Genomic DNA, 13,542 nt, shown 5'->3' with positions numbered 1-13,542 from the left:
CCTTCTGGGCGTGGGCTTCCTGCGGCTGAGTGGCAGCTTCCATCCGGTGGGTTTTGCTTGGCGCACCCGGGAGGCGGGGCCTGCGGGGCAAGATGGAGTTAGTGCAGGTCTTGAAACGCGGGCTGCAACGGATCACCGGCCACGGCGGTCTCCGAGGCTATCTACGGGTTTTTTTCAGGTAGGCGGCCAGAGCCATGCTCTTGGCCTCTGGCGCTGGACTTTCGCTGGCTGATTTCTTGGAAGGGGGCCCTGGCTCGGGTCACCTTGGAGAATCCACAGCTCTTGTCAAGGACAACCGCCCCAATCTCTGCCTTGCCACCCCCAGGCTGGTCTCTGTCCCATATATCCCCGAGACAAGACCGAAGCTATCTGTAGAGTCCGAGCTGTGACACGGAGGCAAGGGCATCTGGGCTCCTCTCCTTTCCCACGCCCTGGAGAGTAATGAGCATTACAAGACATTAACTCAGTGACGTTGGTAAAGTTTTTTTCCCTGCACTGCCGTACAGTTCCCTGTCTGTAAGGCGTTGAAGGTAATAATAATGGTCCCTTCTCTTCCTGACATTCACTGATCCCACGAGCAGCATAGTTTCGCGGAAACCTAAATGGAGACCCAGAGTGGAATGAAAGAGCCTGGAGACCTTCGTATTATTGTAAGAAGATGAAATACTTTGGCTTTTTGATTTCCTAAAGGTTTTGCTAATTCCAGTGCCTCCTGGCTGAGGGATAGTAGATACAAGTAGTCCTGTAATCTGAAGAGACTACATTTATATTTTTAGTGTAATTTGGGCACATCAGTTGTCAATTCATCTTTTCCCATCCCCAGCACTTCTTCATTTTGCTAGTTGATGCAGCAGCCCTTGTGTCTGAAAGTTGTTACTTTCACTTTATTTCCGTTTATGTTTTGAACTAAGAATCATTCTAAAATGTCTGTTTTCTTTTGGGTATTCACAGGACAAATGATGCGAAGGTTGGTACATTAGTAGGGGAAGACAAATATGGAAACAAATACTATGAAGACAACAAGCAATTTTTTGGTGAGTGCAGTATTTTTTAGTATGAATAATTGGATTGGGATTTGGATTTGATTTGAGTCTATTTTCCATATTATGCAAGGAGCTTTTACAAAACACCTGGAAAAGGATGAAAAACTCAATAGAAAATGAAAAAAGATAGTTTACAGAAAAAAGAAAAGTAAACAGCCAATGAAGGTATGGAAAAATGTTCATTCTCACTTGTAACAACAGAAATGCAACTTTAAAAACAGTGTTATATATTTTTCACCTATCAAATTTTGAAGTGTTTTTCTTCTTTTTTTTTTTTTTTTGAGGTGGAGTCTCGCTCTGTTGGCCAGGCTGGAGTGCAGTAGCGCGATCTCGGCTCACTGCAACCTCCGCCTCCTGGGTTCCAGCGATTCTCCTGCCTCAGCCTCCCTGAGCAGGTGGGACCACAGGCGCAGGCCACCATGGCCGGCTAATTTTTGTATTTTTTAGTAGAGATGGGGTTTCACCATATTGGCCAGGCTGGTCTTGAACTCCTGACCTCGTGATCCACCCGCCTTGGCCCCCCAAAGTGCTGGGATTACAGGCGTGAGCCACTGCGTCCAGCCTTGAGTATTTTTCAATCTGATAAATCCCAATGTGGGCAAAACCATATATAGGTTAATGCAGTCTTTTTGGAGGGATAATTTGGTAACATTTGTAAAAATTTACATTGCACATATCCTTTGTCTCAGCACTTCCACTTTTAACAGTTAATTCGGCTGGTCGCGGTGGCTCACACCTGTTATCCCAGCACTTTGGGAGGCCAAGGCGGGCGGATCACGAGATCAGGAGATGGAGAGCATCCTGCCCAACATGGTGAAACCCAGTCGCTACTAAAAATACAAAAATTTGCTGGACGTGGTGGCGTGTGCCTGTAATCCCAGCTACTTGAGAAGCTGAAGCAGGAGAATCGCTTGAACCAGGGAGTTGGAAGTTGCAGTGAGCCGAGATCCCGCCACTCTACTCCAGTCTGGCGACAGAGCGAGACTCTATCTCAAAAAAAAAAAAAAAAAAAAAGAGAAGAATTAATTCTACAAATATTCTTGCAAACCAAACACGCATCACAGCATTGTTTTATTATATTTTTAAAATTTATTTATTTAATGTTGAGACAGGGTCTTGCTCTGTCACCCAGGCTAGAGTGCAGTGACTCGATCATGGCTCACTACAGCCTCAACTTTCTGGGCTCAAGCTGTCCTTCTACCTCAGCCACCCATGTAGCTGGGATTACAGGCATGTGTCACCATGCCTGGCTAATTGTTTAAAAAAAATTTTTTTCTGGAGAGACGAGGTCTTGCTATGTTTCTTAGGCTGGTCTTGAATTCCTGGGCTCAGGTGATCCTCCCACCTCAGCCTCCCAAAGTGCTGGAATTACAGGTGTGAGTCACTGTGCCTGGCCACAGCATTTTTGTTTGTTTTTATTGTTGTTATTTTGAGACAGGGTCTCACTGTCGCCTAGGCTGGAGGCAGTGGTGTGATCTTGGCTCCCTGCAGGCATGACCTCCTGGGTTCCAGCCTTCCTCCTGCCTCAGCCTCCTATGTAGCTGGGACCACAGTCATGCACCACCACACCTGGCTAATTTTTTAATTTTTTTAAAGAGATGGGGTCTCACTTTGTTCCCCATGCTGGTCTTGAACTCCTGGGCTTAAGCCATCCTCCTGTCTCAGCCTCCCAAAGTGCTGGGATCACGGGCATGAGCCACTGTGCTAGTAAATTTTAAAAGCAACATTAGTGTGCGTAAGTTGGATACTGATGAAGTAAACATTTTTTAGAATACTTTTTTTTTTTTTTTTTTAAGTTCTAGGGTACATGTGCACAACGTGCCGGTTTGTTACATATGTATACGTGTGCTGTAATACATTGTTGTTAAGAATGATTTAAACCTATAAATTTAATATAGAGAGATGTCAAAGATGTGTGTAATATAGAAAAATTCCAGTTGCAGAACAATGTTTGGTATCCTGAAAAGGAGAAAATACATGCTTTTTGTGTGCATGTTAAATTTTGGAAGGAAACTCAATAAACTCATAGAATCAGATGATAGAGATTCAACATTCTGCCCCTCCACTTTATAACTTTGTGACCTGGTTAACTTAATTAACTTCCCTAACCCTCAGTTTTCTCATCTGTAAAGTAGAATAAGAATAATATGTGCCTCATAAAGCTGTATTAAAAGATGAAAAGTGAATGAGAGGAACTTACCGTGATGTAGGGTTTCTCAGCCTCAGCAGTGTTAACACTATGGGGCAGATAATTCTTTCTTTTCAATTTTTTTTTTATTTCAATAGTTTTTGGAGTACAGGTGGTTTTTGGTTACATGGATAAGTTTTTTAGTGGTGAGTTCTGAGATTTTGGTATATCTGTCACCCAAGCAGTGTTACACTGTATCCAGTATGTAGTCTTTTATCCCCTTGAGTCCCCAAAGTCCTTTATATCATTCTTATACCTTGGCATCCTCATAGCTTAGTTCCCACTTATAAGTGAGAACATATGATATTTGGTTTTCCATTCCTGAGTTACTTCACTTAGAATAATGGCCTCCAGCTCCATCCAAGTTGCTGCAAAGGCCATTATTGCTTTCTGTTTTATGGCTGAGTAGTATTCCATGGTGTATATATACCACATTTTCTTTATCCACTCATTCATTGATGGGCATTTAGGTTGGTTCCTTATTTTTGCAATTGCAAATTGTGCTGCTGTAAACATGTGTATGCATGTGTCTTTTTCATGTAATGACTTCTTTTTCTTTGGGTAGATACCCAGTAGTGAGATTGCTGGATCGAATGGTAGTTCTGCCTTCAGTTCTTTAAGGAATCTCCTTACTGTTTTCCATAGTGGTTGTACTAGTTTACATTCCCAACAGCAGTGTAAAAGTGTTCCCTTTTCATCACATCCACACTACTATCTATTATTTTTTGCATTTTTAATTATGGGTGTTCTTGCAGGAGTAAGGTACTATCTCATTGTGGTTTTAATTTGCATTTTCCTGATAATTAGTGACGTTGAGCATTTTTTTCATAGGTTTGTTGACTGTTTGTATATCTTCTTTTGAGAATTGTCTGTTCATGTCCTTTGCCCACGTTTTGATGAGATTTTTTTTTCTTACTGATTTGTGTGAGTTTCTTGTAGATTCTGGATATTAGTCCTTTGTCTAATGCATAATTTGCAAATATTTTCTCCCACTTTGTGGGTTGTCTGTTTACTCTGCTGATTATTTCTTTTGCTGAAGAGAAGCTTTTTAGTTTAATTAGGTACCATTTATTTATTTTTGTTTTTGTTACATTTGGGTTCTTAGTTATGACTTCTTGCCTAAGCCAATGTCTGGAAGAGATTTTCTGATGTGATGTTCTAGAATTTTTATGTTTTCAGGTCTTAGATTTAACTCTTTGATCCATCTTGAGTTGATTTTTGTATAAGGCGAGAGATGAAGATCCACTTCCATTCTTCTACATGTGGCTTGCTAGTTTTTCCAACACCATTTGTTGAATAGAGTGTCCTTTCCCCACTTTATGTTTTTGTTTGCTTTGTTGAAGATCAGTTGGCTGTGAGTATTTGGCTTTATTTCTGGGTTCTCTATTCTGTTCCATTGGTCTACTATTTTTATACCAGTAGCATAGTGTTTTGGTAACTGTAGCCTCGTAGTATAATTTGAAGTTGGGTAATGTGATGTCTCTAGATTTGTTCTTTTTGCTTAGTATTGCTTTGGCTACGTGGGCTCATTTTTGGTTCCATATGAATTTTAGAATTGTTTTTTCTGGTTCTGTGAAGGATGATGATGGTATTTTGATGGGAATTACACTGAATCTGTAGATTGCTTTGGGCCATATGGTCGTTTTCACAATGTTGATTATGCCAATCCGTGAGCATGGGATATGTTTCCATTTGTTTGGGTCATCTGTGATTTCTTTCAGCAGTGTTTTTTAGTTTTCCTTGTAGAGATCTTTCACTTCAATGGTTAGGTATATTCCTAAGTATTTTATTTTATTTTTTGCAGCTGTTGTAAAAGAGATGGCATTCTTGATTTGATTCTCAGCATGGTCGTTGTTGGTGTATAGCTGTGCTACTGATTTGTATACATTGATTTAGTATCCTGAAACTTTGCTGGATTTATTTATCAGGTCTAGGAGCTTTTTGGATGAGTCTTTAAGTTTTTCTAGGTATATGATCCTATCATCAACAAACAGTGACAGTTTGACTTCCTCTTTTTAAATTTGGATGCACTTTATTTCTTTCCCTTATCCAATTGCTCTGGCTATGACTTCCAGTACTATGTTGAATAGAAGTGGTGAATGTGGGCATCCTTGTCTCGTTCCAGTTCTCAGGGAGAATGCTTTCAGCCTTTCCCCATTCAGTATGATGTTTGCTGTGGGTTTGTCATATATGGCTTTTATTACTTTGAGGTATGTCCCTTCTGTGCCAATTTTGTTGAGGGTTTTTATCATACAGGAATGCCGGATTTTATTGAATGCTTTTTCTGCATCTGGTGAGATGATCATATGATTTTTATTTTTAATTCTATTTATGTGATGTATCACATTTATTAACTTGGGTATGTTAAACCATCCCTGCATCCCTAGTATTCAACCCACTTGATCATGATATATTATTATCTTTTTGATATGCTGTTGGATTCGGTTAGCTAATATCTTGTTGAGGATTTTTGCATCTGTGTTCATCAGGGATATTGGTTTGTAGTTTGCTTTTTTTGAGACAGCTAATTCTTTGTTGTGAGGGGCTGTCCTGTGCATCATAGAATGACCAGCAGCAGCAGCACTGACCGACAACCAAAAATGTCTCCAGACATTGCCAAATGTCCCCTTGGCAAAATTTCCATCTGTTAAGAACCATTGGCCTAATGCTTGGCACATAATAAGTGCTCAATAAATATCAGCACTGTGACTGCTATTATTATTTTTACGGTTTGAGTATCCCTTACCCAAAATGCTTGGGACCACAAGTATTTCAGATTTTAGATTTTTTTTGGATTTTGGAATATTTGAATTATACGTCCCAGTTTAGCATCCCTAATCTGAAATCTGAAATGCTCTAATGAGCATTTCTTTTGAGTGTCATACCAGCACACAAAAAAAGTTTCCGATTTTGGAGCTTTTGGAATTGGAGATACCCAACCTGTACCTTCTTGAATTGTTTAATTTTCTCCTGTGTGCATTTGTTACTTTTATAATAATAAAAAAATACTCTCTTGATTGAGATGAAGAGTATCAAAGAGGAAAAAGCAATTAGTCTTCATCCAGGGAAACAATGTATAATGTGAAAAAATAATTGCCTAGCATTTATTGAGTGATTACCATGTGCTAGGTGCTGTGCTAAACAAAAACATACATTATCTACTTTAATCTGCAACGTCTCCTTGAGATAGGCACTTCTGTGCTCCTCTGCCCCCATTTTACAGATGAAGAAGTTAAGTCATTGAGTAGTTAGGAATATTTCTCAGGAATGTGTAAACCATGTGTGGTTGCTTTGGATGCATGTTGGTCTATAAGAAGTAAACATCTTATGTACTCTGTATTTATGTGTGTGCATGCGTGTGTGTGTGTGTGTGTGTGAGTGATGAGGTCTCACTATTTTACCTGGGCTGGTCTTGAACTCCTGAGCTCAAGCAATCCTCCTGCCTTAGCCTCCTGAGGAGCTGGAATTACAGGCACATACTGTCACACCTAGTTATGATATTTTTAATACTCCCATAAATCACAGAATTTTAGACCTAGAATAGATTTCAAGAGATTGTCTAAAAACGATTGTTTTATAGATGAAGAAACTGAGGCCCAAGGAAGTATCTTAACCAAAGAGACTTAATCAAGTAATTAATGGCAGAACCTGGGGTAATTATTCTTTCTACTTCTCACTGTATTGTTACAAACTATAACATTACATTCTTTCCTTTCTTTCTTCTTTTCTTTAATTTTTTTTTTTTTTTTTGAGACAGAGTTTTGCTCTTGTTGCCAGGCTGGAGTGCCATGGCACGATCTTGGCTCACTGCAGCCTCCACCTCCCACGTTCAAGCGATTCTCCTGCCTCAGCCTCCTGAGTAGCTGGGAATACAGGCATGCGCTATCATGCCCAGCTAATTTTTTGTATTTTTAGTAGAGATGGGGTTTCTCCATGTTGGTCAGGCTGGTCTCGAACTCCTGACCTCGTGATCCACCCGCCTCAGCCTCCCAAAGTGCTGGGATTACAGGTGTGAGCCACTGCAGCCAGCCTCCTTTCTTCTTTCTCCCTTGCATTGGAAATATTCTTATTTTTGCTAATTAAAAAAAATTAGGACCTGGCATGGTGGCTCATGCCTGTAATCCCAATGCTTTGGGAGGCCAAGGTGGGAGGATCAGTTGAGGCCAGAAGTTCAAGACCAGCCTGGGCAACATAGAGACCCCCATCTCGTGTGTGCGTGTGTGTATGTGTGTGTATACCTATATATGTATGTATGTATATATATTTGGTGTATGAAAGCTCCCTCCCCTTATAATTTTGCAACTCTTTCAATAGTTTAGTCTTTATGTATATTTAAGATTCTTTTCTTTTATTTTGAGACAGGGTCTCTCTGTTGCCCCACCTGGAATGCAGTGGTGTGATCTCGGCTCGCTGCAACCTCTGCCTCCCAGGCTCAAGTGATCCTCTCACCTCAGCCTCGAGAGTAGCTGGGACTACAGGCGTGTGCCACCATGCCCAGCTAATTTTTGTATTTTTTGTAGGGACAAGGTTTCACTATGTTGCCCAGGATGGTCTCGAACTCCTGAGCTCAAGTGATCCCCCTGCCTCAGCCTCCCAGAGTCCTGGGATTAAGAAGTGAGCCACCGTGCCCAGCCAGTAGTGTTTATTTAAAAAAAAACAATGCACAGCATTTTTTTTTTTTTTTTTTTTAATGATTCTTTTTTTTTTTTCTTTTATTATTATTATTATTATTATTATTATACTTTAGGTTTTATGGTACATGTGCGCAATGTGCAGGTAAGTTACATATGTATACATGTGCCATGCTGGTACGCTGCACCCACCAACTCGTCATCTAGCATTAGGTATATCTCCCAGTGCTATCCCTCCCCCCTCCCCCCACCCCACAACAGTCCCCAGAGTGTGATGTTCCCCTTCCTGTGTCCATGTGTTCTCATTGTTCAATTCCCACCTATGAGTGAGAATATGCGGTGTTTGGTTTTTTGTTCTTGCGATAGTTTACTGAGAATGATGATTTCCAATTTCATCCATGTCCCTACAAAGGACGTGAACTCATCATTTTTTATGGCTGCATAGTATTCCATGGTGTATATGTGCCACATTTTCTTAATCCAGTCTATCATTGTTGGACATTTGGGTTGGTTCCAAGTCTTTGCTATTGTGAATAATGCCGCAATAAACATACGTGTGCAAGTGTCTTTATAGCAGCATGATTTATAGTCCTTTGGGTATATACCCAGTAATGGGATGGCTGGGTCGAATGGAATTTCTAGTTCTAGATCCCTGAGGAATCGCCACACTGACTTCCACAAGGGTTGAACTAGTTTACAGTCCCACCAACAGTGTAAAAGTGTTCCTATTTCTCCACATCCTCTCCAGCACCTGTTGTTTCCTGACTTTTTAATGATTGCCATTCTAACTGGTGTGAGATGGTATCTCATTGTGGTTTTGATTTGCATTTCTCTGATGGCCAGTGATGGTGAGCATTTTTTCATGTGTTTTTTGGCTGCATAAATGTCTTCTTTTGAGAAGTGTCTGTTCATGTCCTTCGCCCACTTTTTGATGGGGTTGTTTGTTTTTTTCTTGTAAATTTGTTGGAGTTCATTGTAGATTCTGGATATTAGCCCTTTGTCAGATGAGTAGGTTGCAAAAATTTTCTCCCATTTTGTAGGTTGCCTGTTCACTCTGATGGTAGTTTCTTTTGCTGTGCAGAAGCTCTTGAGTTTAATTAGATCCCATTTGTCAATTTTGGCTTTTGTTGCCATTGCTTTTGGTGTTTTAGACATGAAGTCCTTGCCCATGCCTATGTCCTGAATGGTAATGCCTAGGTTTTCTTCTAGGGTTTTTATGGTTTTAGGTCTAACATTTAAGTCTTTAATCCATCTTGAATTGATTTTTGTATAAGGTGTAAGGAAGGGATCCAGTTTCAGCTTTCTACATATGGCTAGCCAGTTTTCCCAGCACCATTTATTAAATAGGGAATCCTTTCCCCATTTCTTGTTTTTGTCAGGTTTGTCAAAGATCAGATACTTGTAGATATGTGGCATTATTTCTGACGGCTCTGTGGCAATAATCAATAGCTTACCAACCAAAAAAAGTCCAGGTCCAGATGGATTCACAGCCGAATTCTACCAGAGGTACAAGGAGGAGCTGGTACCATTCCTTCTGAAACTATTCCAATCAATAGAAAAAGAGGGAATCCTCCCTAACTCATTTTATGAGGCCAGCATCATCCTGATACCAAAGCCTGGCAGAGACACAACAAAAAAAGAGAATTTTAGACCAATATCCTTGATGAACATTGATGCAAAAATCCTCAATAAAATACTGGCAAACAGAATCCAGCAGCACATCAAAAAGCTTATCCACCATGATCAAGTGGGCTTCATGCCTGGGATGCAAGGCTGGTTCAATATACGCAAATCAATAAATGTAATCCAGCATATAAACAGAACGAAAGACAAAAACCACATGATTATCTCAATAGATGCAGAAAAGGCCTTTGACAAAATTCAACAACCCTTCATGCTAAAAACTCTCAATAAATTAGGAATTGATGGGACGTATCTCAAAATAATAAGAGCTATTTATGACAAACCCACAGCCAATATCATACTGAATGGGCAAAAACTGGAAGCATTCCCTTTGAAAACTGGCACAAGACAGGGATGCCCTCTCTCACCACTTCTATTCAACATAGTGTTGGAAGTTCTGGCCAGGGCAATTAGGCAGGAGAAGGAAATCAAGGGTATTCAATTAGGAAAAGAGGAAGTCAAATTGTCCCTGTTTGCAGATGACATGATAGTATATCTAGAAAACCCCATTGTCTCAGCCCAAAATCTCCTTAAGCTGATAAGCAACTTCAGCAAAGTCTCAGGATACAAAATCAATGTGCAAAAATCACAAGCATTCTTATACATCAATAACAGACAAACAGAGAGCCAAATCATGAGTGAACTCCCATTCACAATTGCTTCAAAGAGAATAAAATACCTAGGAATCCAACTTACAAGGGATGTGAAAGACCTCTTCAAGGAGAACTACAAACCACTGTTCAAGGAAATAAAAGAGGATACAAACAAATGGAAGAACATTCCATGCTCATGGGTAGGAAGAATCAATATCATGAAAATGGCCATCCTTCCCAAGGTAATTTACAGATTCAATGCCATCCCCATCAAGCTACCAATGACTTTCTTCACAGAATTGGAAAAAACTACTCTAAAGTTCATATGGAACCAAAAAAGAGCCCGCATCGCCAAGTCAATCCTAAGCCAAAAGAACAAAGCTGGAGGCATCACACTACCTGACTTCAAACTATACTACAAGGCTACAGTAACCAAAACAGCATGGTACTGGTAATGCACAGCATTTTTAAAAATGGCAACACAACATTCCAGTGTATGGAAGAACCATTATTTCTTCAATCCTGTTACTATCGATAGACACATAGATTGCTTTTGACTTTTTGCTATTAGGAATGATGCTACTGTAAACCTGCTTGTAACTACATTCATATGTTTAAATAAATTTCTGGCCTGATCTCTACTAAAAATATGAAAATTAGCCAGGCATGGTGGCACATGCCTATGGTCCCAGCTACTCGGGAGGCTGAGGCAGGAGAATCACTTGAACCCAGGAAGGGGAGGTTGCAGGCAGGGAGCCGAGGCCGCGCCATTGCACTCCAGCCTAGGCGACAGAGCGAGAGTCCGTCTCCAATAAATAAATAAATAAATAAAGTTGAATTTCTGAGTCTGAGAATAGGCATTTAACATTTCAAGAAATACAGAGAGAGAGACAGACAGACAGAGAGAGAGATTGTTAAGGCCCCCCTCCATCATTCTAGCCTAACTGTATTGTCAGGGCTTGACTTATGAAACCTTTCCCAAGGTCTCCTCCATCTGCCTGCACATTCCCCTGCCTCATTGGATTATAGTTTACTTTTAGTTAGCTATTCTTAAGATTGATTTCTCTAAATGAAGCAGTAAATGTTGATTGAAATCTCTATTTTTAAAAAGAGATGAGGTCGTGTTTAAGTACCAGTAGTCAATATTTGTTGATTATATGTTTACCTAGGAAAACCCTGTAAATGAAATGCAGATTACCTTTTACTTATTGGTTTAAAGTCCATCATAGGAATGAACGAATTCAGTGTTCCCTATTGGCAGGTAAGAGCAGTAAGGAAGGGGTAGAAGGAATTAATATGTATTATGTGCTTATATGGCTGATGCTGAACTAGGTGAATGTATGTGATATTTAATTTTCACAGCAACTCTAAGATGTAGGTATAGTCATCCACTTTTAATAGATAAACTGAGGCTCATAAAATTTGCCTAATAATCACTGATAATAAGTGACAAAGCCCAAGTCTTTGCTCAGTTTAAGGACCCAATAGTGTAAATAAATAGTGGTTAGGCCCCTCAACTAGTGCCCAGAAATTTCCTAAATGAGGAGTGCAGCCATATTATTTTGATGACATGAGCTGTCCTATGTACCTAACTATAATTTCTAATGTTTGCTTATTGTGTATAATTCACAAATTTCCAAAAGGATCTAGGGTGGTTTTAAAAAAATACTTCTGTGGAGATATAGAATTCAAGTATGATTGCTACAAATGTGTTTTTACCCCAGTCTCAAGAGGAGCACTTTCTTTTCTGAATACCCTGTACATCTGGGAACACACTTTCCTATCCTGCCTGCTACTCCCTCTGTGGGGAGCTGGCAGGGAAGCAAGGATTCTCCTCTGTGGGAAAGGCCTGAGTCCCACCCACAGCAGTGAATCATCTCAGTCCTTGCTGCAGGTTGCTGCTTAAAGTTTGCCACACACGTCCTGGAGCTTGCCTTCACGAATTCATCCAGGGTGTTATTCCTCCAATAGCTCTCTTATATAAGATCACAAAAAGTCTTTTCTTGATAAAAAGGTTGTCTTCTTTGATATTATGCATCTATGCTTTAAAAAAAAAAGTTTTTCTTTTTAAATGTTCATCTTCCCACCCAGGCCGTCACCGATGGGTTGTATATACTACTGAAATGAATGGCAAAAACACATTCTGGGATGTGGATGGAAGCATGGTGCCTCCTGAATGGTAAGCTAAGACAACATTTTATTTTATTTGTCTTTCTTTTTTTTTTCTTGAGACAGGGTCTCACTGTGTCACCCAGGCTGGAGTGCAGTGACATGATCATGACTTACTTCAGCTTTGACCTACCAGGCTCAAGTGATCCTCCCACATCAGCCTCCCTAGTAGCTGGGACTACAGGCCCATGCCATCTCACCCGGATAATTTTTGTTTTGTTTTTAAATTTGTTTGTTTGTTTCTTTTTTGAGACAGGGTCTCATTCTGTCGCCCAGGCTGGAGTGTAGTGCCACAAACTTGGCTCACTGCAACCTCTGCCTCCTGAGTTCAAGCGATTCTCCTGTCTTAGCCTCCCGAGTAGCTGGGACTACAGGTATGAGCCACCACGCCTGGCTAATTTTGTATTTTTAGTAGAGACAGGGTTTCACTGTGTTGGCCAGGCTGGTCTCGAACTCCTGACCTCAGGTGATCCATCCACCTCGGCCTCCCAAAGTGCTAGGATTACAGGTGTGAGCCACCGTGCCTGGCCTGTTTTTTGTTTTTTGTTTTTTGTTTTTTTTAAGACAGAGTCTCACTCTGTTGCCCAGGCTGGAGTGCAGTGGCATGATCTTGGCTCACTGCAACCTCTGACTCCCAGGTTCAAGCAATTCTCCTGCCTCAGCCTCCCGAGTAGCTGGGACTACAGGCTCATGCCACCACGCCCGGCTAATTTTTGTATTTTTAGTAGCGATGGGGTTTTGCCATTTTGGCCAAGCTGGTCTTGAACTCCTGACCTCAGGTGATCCACCCGCCTTGGCCTCTCAAAGTGCTGGGATTACAGGCATGAGCCACTGCACTCGGCCTAATTTTTGTATTTTTTATAGAAATGCGATTTTGCCATGTTGCCCAGGCTGGCCTCAAACTCCTAGGCTCAAGTGATCCACCCACCTCGGCCTCCCAAAGTGCTGGGATTACAGGTATGAGCCACCATGCCCAGCTTTTATTTATTTTTTTTAGTTGAAATGGGATCTTGCTATGTTGCCCAGGCTGGAACTCCTGGGCTCAAGCAATCCTCTCACCTCAGCCTTCCAAGTAGCTGAGATTATAAGCACGAGCCACCATGCCTGGTTCATTTTATTTTATTTAACTTGGCAATATTTATTTCATTACAAAAATATTTATTGAATATCTCTCTATAAGGCAGTCAGTGGTGTTCTTCTGAAAGTATCTATCCTACTTACATTGAGTACATAAT

General features: G+C 40.7%; 1 protein-coding gene across 3 annotated transcripts in view; it reads left to right on the top strand.

Annotated features, from left to right (window-relative positions):
* The window catches only part of NDUFA12 (NADH:ubiquinone oxidoreductase subunit A12), a 43,884-nt gene continuing 30,342 nt past the window's right edge, over positions 1-13,542 (top strand). Inside the window, exons 1-3 of one of the 3 annotated variants that reach the window (XM_009248120.4) lie at positions 1-178; positions 952-1,034; positions 12,230-12,317. In XM_009248120.4, coding sequence (XP_009246395.1) covers positions 93-178; positions 952-1,034; positions 12,230-12,317 — 257 coding nt within the window. In that variant the 5' untranslated portion in view covers positions 1-92. The remainder of the gene's footprint in view (positions 179-951; positions 1,035-12,229; positions 12,318-13,542) is intronic. The other 2 variants (XM_054527501.2, XM_054527502.2) reach the window with 2 other exon arrangements.

This window comes from Pongo abelii, chromosome 10, assembly GCF_028885655.2.
Source record: "Pongo abelii isolate AG06213 chromosome 10, NHGRI_mPonAbe1-v2.0_pri, whole genome shotgun sequence".
Classification (NCBI taxonomy): Eukaryota; Metazoa; Chordata; class Mammalia; order Primates; family Hominidae; genus Pongo; species Pongo abelii.
This window is presented reverse-complemented; position numbering and strand designations above follow the sequence as displayed.